Below are 6,230 nucleotides of genomic sequence, written 5' to 3'. Positions count from 1 at the left end.
AAGCCGAAGTCTGTGGAAGGCCATAATGGCCCTGCTTTAAGTGGTTCGCTGCTCCCGCAGCTCACCACGCTGTCTCTGCCTCTGCCGCCATCTTGGATCTCTCAAAATAGAATATTAAAAGAGTTCTCTTTGCACAATTAAAAAAATAAAAATCATTCCATTTACTCATAGTAACACTTTTCTTTTTGCCCATACTTAATATAGTCCAAACTGTAATATAAATTTATAAAAAGACATTTGTGTAGGGGAAACAATTTAAAAACAAAAAATTATGAAAAGTATATAGTGGACAATTTCCTTCTCATTCTTGTGAGCCATCTGTCCAGTTTTGACTTTCTCATTCCTGGTTTTTGTGCTTTTCAATATATATTTATCATCATTGTCAACAATAAACACAAGATATAAATTTTCATTCCCTACCCTGTTTTATTGGAAGCAGGAGTGGCATCCACTTCCGAAATGGCTTGCCTCCGGAAACTCTATGTATTTGCTCAGGCTGCTCAGGCTGTTTGTTCATAGGGTCGCTATGAGTCATCTATGACTTGATGGCACCAAACAACAACAACAACCCTGTTTTATACCATAAGTTTAACATCTTTTCTTGCAACTTTTCTGTATAAGTAGAAGGTATATTACTTTACTCTCTTTTATGGACTCTCATTGTTTGCTATGTTGTTGTTACATACTTTTGACCCATAGCTGACCCTCCATTATGTTTTCAGAGGCAGTAAATCGCACAGGAGGAGCAGCTGGAGGATTCAAACTGTGTGTGTGCCATTGGGTTGGCAGCCAAACTCCTTACCACTAGGTCACCAGAGCTCCCTTGTTTAACCAGTGACCTTCTGATAGATAGCATTTGAGCTGTTTCCATTTTTTGCTATTATGAAAGGAGCTTGGGTGAGTAACCTTGCTCCTATGTAATCTCACACATGTGTAAGCACATGTCGGGTAAATTCCCTGGAGTGGATTCTGGGTCAAAAGGGTAAATGAATTTGTGAATTTGATAGCCATTGGCAAATTGCCCTCCACAGGGGTTTTACCAAGTTATACTTCTCCAGAACAGCAATGTCAGAAGGTTGTATTGCCACATGGTATTTGCATGCTTATATCCAGTGTCTTCCTGCTAGTTCCAGGGAAGAAAGGAAGCAAGGAAGACCTGTTTGTTAGGGATCTACGATGTGGAGCCTGAGAGGTGTAGTTAGTCTCTATGCTCAGGTGCTAATTGAAAGGCTGAAGTTTTAATCTACTCCTGGACACTCGGGAAAAAAAGGCTAGCTGTTTACATCTGGAAAAATCAGCCCTTGACAACCTATTGACACCAAGAGGGCCAACTTGAAGACAACTGGTTTTTACTCATTTCCAAAGGAGGCTTCTCTCTAGTGGTTCAAATCCACGAGTGGCTCGGAGGAAAAAAGAAGCGCAATTACTCCTGTACAATTACAGCCTTTGAAACTTGCTGGAGGGTCAGCTATGAGTCTGTTCTGTTTGTGTTTCTATGAGGCAAAGTTTATTTCCATGATTTTCAATAAGGACACTGAGTCTTAGAGAGGCTAAGGACATTTGCCCCAGTCTCAGAGATGTAAGTGCTGGGGAAGGGTCCTGAAGCTGCACTGTTTGCAGTGAGCTAGCTGTAGGAAGCGTTGCACCAGCGATGGTGCCTCTGCAGGACACAGGTGCCTCTAGAGCTGTTTGTGCAGTGTTTACAAATCAGCAGTGCCATCAGTGGCTGATTTTGCTTTCTAATGACTTTATTTTTGTTCACTTCAAACATACCTGGGTGCACTCTTCATTAGAGGAGCCCCTGGGAGTGCCTGCCCCATGTCGTCTGTACCCCAGGTTCCAGCCCCAGCCCCTCATGGGTGCTTGTGGAAGATGCAGCAGGGCTCCTGCAGGTACCCGTCTCCCAGGAGCGCATCTAGCCATTCCTCCAGGTCCCGGACCAGCTGCTCCAGCTCACGCAGCTCTTTCTCCAGCTTCCCCAAGAGAACATGCAAGTTCTCCTGCAACCAGTGTCGGGTGAACTTTACTGGCACTTCTGAGTCATTATTGGTCTGATATTCAAGTTCCTGAAAGGCAGACTCAAAGTTACATCTCAAGCCTTTTCATGTGTCATTGGCTTTGAGAGGTTCCCTGAGCCTTTGCATGCAGATTCATCACCACCTTTCCAACCTGGCTGTCTCCTACTTATCCTTAAATACTCAGCCCACCAATGACACCACATCTAAGAAGCCTTCTTAGATTTCCTCAATCAAGCTTGCCATCCCCACAAAGACCTTCTTGAATATGTCACCTGGGTCGTCACAGTATCCTGGGGGTAGTTACATTCTCGGATTCTTTCTGACACCTCCCAACTTCGTCCTAAAGTAGACACAAACAGAACCTCTTAGTAAAAGAAAATGAATGACAGTTACAATCAACATGGCGGATCAAGAATGAAGAGGGGATGAAGAAGGCAGGTGTGGAGGCCTCGTTGGCATGCAGCCATCTCTAGAATAACCCTCCTCATTCTGTGTGGACTTGGTCCCTCCCTTATTAGGGACTCCAGAGTGCTTACCTGTTACCCACGTGCCCAAGTACAGCACCAAGATCAGCAATGCCAACAGTGACTGGGGGCAAGAAGAGAAATAGTGAATTCCCAGAGGACAGAGACATCCTATTGCTTCTCTTCCTATCCCTCCCCCTTCACCCCAAATAGGGACAGGCATGGGATGCTATCAGTTGTTTTTAGAGTTTTGACCTTTTTCTTCACTTTTTCCATTTGTCAGTCGGCTGTAGTGTGGTGGGTTTTGTTGTCCTGTGATGCTAGAAGCTATGCATAGGCATTTCATTCATCATGGATGAATTTCAGTGGAGCTTCCATACTAAGACAGACTAGAAAATAGGCCTGACCATCCACTTCTGAGAAATGGGCTCTCAAAAGCCCTATGAATAGTGGTGAACAATGTCTGATATAGTGCGGGAAGAGTTCCTTAAGTGGGAAAACCCTAAAACACCTAAAACTCACAACCTTTGAGTTGATTCTGACTCAGAAGGGTCCTCTGTTGGGTTTATTTATTTATGTATTGGTTCTATTGGCCTCGTGGACAGAAAGTGATGCTACCAAGCCAAAAATTGGTGATTTTAATCTGCGGCCCTCAGGGCTGGTTTTAATTGTTTTTGGTCAAACATTCTAGGTGGTATATCACTGGTCTATGCATTGCTGTACAGAGGTAACTCATGGTTGCTGTGAAGCTGAACACTGTGACACTAATGTGTCAAATGTGATAATGGTCACCCATGGTAGACAGTGTTTGGTGGAGCTTCCTGATTAAAATAAGCTGGGACTTACAAATTGGTCTGTTTACAAAGTTCATATACATTGTGTTTCACACTATTTTTTATTCACATTGTGTTTCATGCCATCATTCTCATGCATTATGTTTTTTAAATTAAGAATTATTTTATTTCAGTGAAGATTTAGGAATCATATTTTTTTATGCAATTATTTACAGACATTTTGTTTTATAATGCCACTTACCACTGTCTATTTGGTTTCCAAGACTTTCAGTCTTTATGGCATAGGATTGGTGCATACTTGCTGGGTGGTTTGCAGTGCCAGAGATGCACAGCCTTTTGACTAGCAGCACAAAGCCTCCTGAACTATGCCACCAGGAAACACTCCAAACATGACTGGGGGAAGCTGCCTGTTTAGAATCTACCCTAATGACATGAATGGGGTAAAAGTTTCATCCAGTGAAGGACCTTCACTTGCTAATGTGGCATGACACAGAGTGAGAAGAAGTAGCTCCAAACACCCATCAGTAACTAGAGTGTGGAATTCAGAAAGTACCAATCTTGGAAAACTGGAAGTTGTAAAAAATGAAATGAGGTACATAAAGATCAGTCCCACAGGTACTAGAGAGCTGAAACGGACTGGTATTGGCCATTTTGAGTCAGACAGTCATGTAGTCTGTTACGTCAGGACTGGCAAATTGAAGAAGAAATGTGTCCCTCTTATTACACAAAAGAGCATTTCAAGATCTGCCCTGAAGCACAATGCTGTCAGTGATAGGATATCATTGATGTGCATCAAAGATCTGTTAACATACTTTTATTAAAAGTAATGTACCAACCACCAACGCCAAAGATGAAGAGTCTGAGGATTTTTACTAACTTCTGCAGTCTGAAATTGACTGAATATGCCATCAAGATGCATTAAGAATAACTGGAAATAGAGATGCAAAAATTAGAAACAAAGAAGAACCAGTGGTTGAAAAATAACACTTTGGAGACAGAAATGAGGCCAGAGATTCCATAAAAGAGTTTTGTATAATCAACGATTTATTAATTGCAAATATACACATGAACTTCACCTGATGGAATGCACAAGAATCAAAATGACTACATATCAACAGTCAAACTCCCAGGTGCTGATTGTGGGGGAACAGACTGTTAATTACTTATATGCAAGTTCAAATTGAGGCTAAAAAATGAAAATACGCCCAGAAGATTAAAAATATATCTATGAGTTTATCCCACCTGAATAAAAACCATCTCAAGAACTGATGCATTGAACACTAATGAATGAAGGCTAGATGAGTAATGAGATAACATCAAAGATAGTATACATGAAGGAACGAAAAGGTCATTACACAGACAGGAAAGAAAGAAATAACCAAATGTAAGAAGAGACTCTGAAATGTGCTATTCAATGTAGTAAAGTGAAAATGAAGGAAAGAAATGTTGATATAAAGAGCTTAACAAATATGTCTTGGAGAAAGTGCAATCAGAGTGCTTCTTGGGGGCAAGGATGGTGAAACTTTGTCTCATACACTTTGAACATGTTGTTAGGAGAGGCAAGCCCTTGGGAAAAAAGCTAGCATGATTGGAAAAGTAGAGGGGAAGAGAGGAAGACCATCACCAGATGGATTGACACAAGTTTATTTAGATCCATTGTTCATAGATTTGCTCTGAGTTTTGGTCAACTCCATGGCACATAACAATAGCAATGACAACATTAAACAGAAGATGAGAAGATGGCAGATTGAGAAGAAAAAGTATAGTATTATAACAAAATGTGCGAAGAGCTGGAGCTGGAAAACCCAAACAGAAGAACATGCTTGGCATTTCTCAAGCTGGAAGAACTGAAGAACAAATTCAAACAACACTGAAAATTCTATATGCAAAATGCTGAATGGTGCAAGAAGCATCAAAAGAAAATGGAAGCACACCCATGTTTATTGCAGCTTTGTTCACAATAGAAGGGAGTTGGAAACAACCTAAGTACCTATCAACAAATGAATGGATAAAGAAGCTGCGGTATATTCACACAATGGAATACTATGCTGCATTGAAAAACAAGGAACTCATGCAGTATTATTCAAATGGTTGACTCTGGAAAACATTATGCTGAGTGAAATATCCCAGTCACAAAAGGACAAATATTGCATGGTGCCACTATTGTAAAAGAGGACTGACTTTGGGGTTGGGGAGAGACTGAGTAAGATGGGTTCAATAATGTATACCACACTGAAACAGAGGAGGGAGAAAACTGTTTAAAAGAGATATGTGATTAGGTATTTCTGTCATGACAGGAGTCTAGAGAGATGGCTACATGGTAGAGTGGACCTGGGGGAGGGTTTTTAAAAAAATGAAAGAATTTTTCTTTTACTTTTCCAAGGGGGTAGTGTTCTGGGGGGAGACTTGGGAGGGGAGAAATGTGCAACAATGAATGAATGGAAATCCAAAGCCTCTGTATAAATGTTTACTGAAATTAATAATAAATTTAAATAAAAAAATTTAAGTTAGAGTAAGGATGGCGATGGATTTATAACTGCTCATGCTAATAACACTATATCGTGGCATGGAGGAGGAATAGTGGAACTCTATCCACATTTACAATGTTCTTCTTACCAAAACCATTTATGGAAAATAGGAACTGCATTGGAACATGTATCTCTGGATTGGAAATGATCATATTGTTAATATTTCTATCCTTAAGCTTAAAAGATTATAATGTTCAGAATTGTTATACATTTGTTTAAATTTTTCCCCTTTTTAAACAATCAGGATCTAGAGGGAAGAGAAAAGACCAGAGAATGGCCAAAATTATTGGGGCAGCTTTTGCTGCCAGTTTAGGGCCTGTGTCAGGAAAAGGAAGTCTTACTCATAAACAGTGCCACCCAAAGGTAATAAAGGGGGTCAGAATTGCTTCCAGTGTGGAAAGGTGGGCCACTTCAGTAGACAGTGTC

At 40.7% G+C, this 6,230-nt stretch overlaps 1 protein-coding gene across 1 annotated transcript in view; it reads right to left on the bottom strand.

The window, feature by feature from the left end:
* Nucleotides 1-1,853: 1,853 nt before the first annotated feature.
* SMIM23 (small integral membrane protein 23) overlaps nt 1,854-6,230 on the bottom strand; it is a 17,395-nt gene continuing 13,018 nt past the window's right edge. The window contains exons 2-4 of the mRNA XM_006884423.1: nt 2,555-2,606; nt 2,291-2,358; nt 1,854-2,066 (exon numbers count right to left, since the gene is read on the bottom strand). Of these exons, the coding sequence (XP_006884485.1) occupies nt 1,854-2,066; nt 2,291-2,358; nt 2,555-2,606 (333 nt within the window). The remainder of the gene's footprint in view (nt 2,067-2,290; nt 2,359-2,554; nt 2,607-6,230) is intronic.

The sequence above is a fragment of the Elephantulus edwardii genome, unplaced genomic scaffold (assembly GCF_000299155.1).
Source record: "Elephantulus edwardii isolate Elephantulus edwardi_28Jun2011 unplaced genomic scaffold, EleEdw1.0 scaffold00033, whole genome shotgun sequence".
NCBI lineage: Eukaryota > Metazoa > Chordata > Mammalia > Macroscelidea > Macroscelididae > Elephantulus > Elephantulus edwardii.
This window is presented reverse-complemented; position numbering and strand designations above follow the sequence as displayed.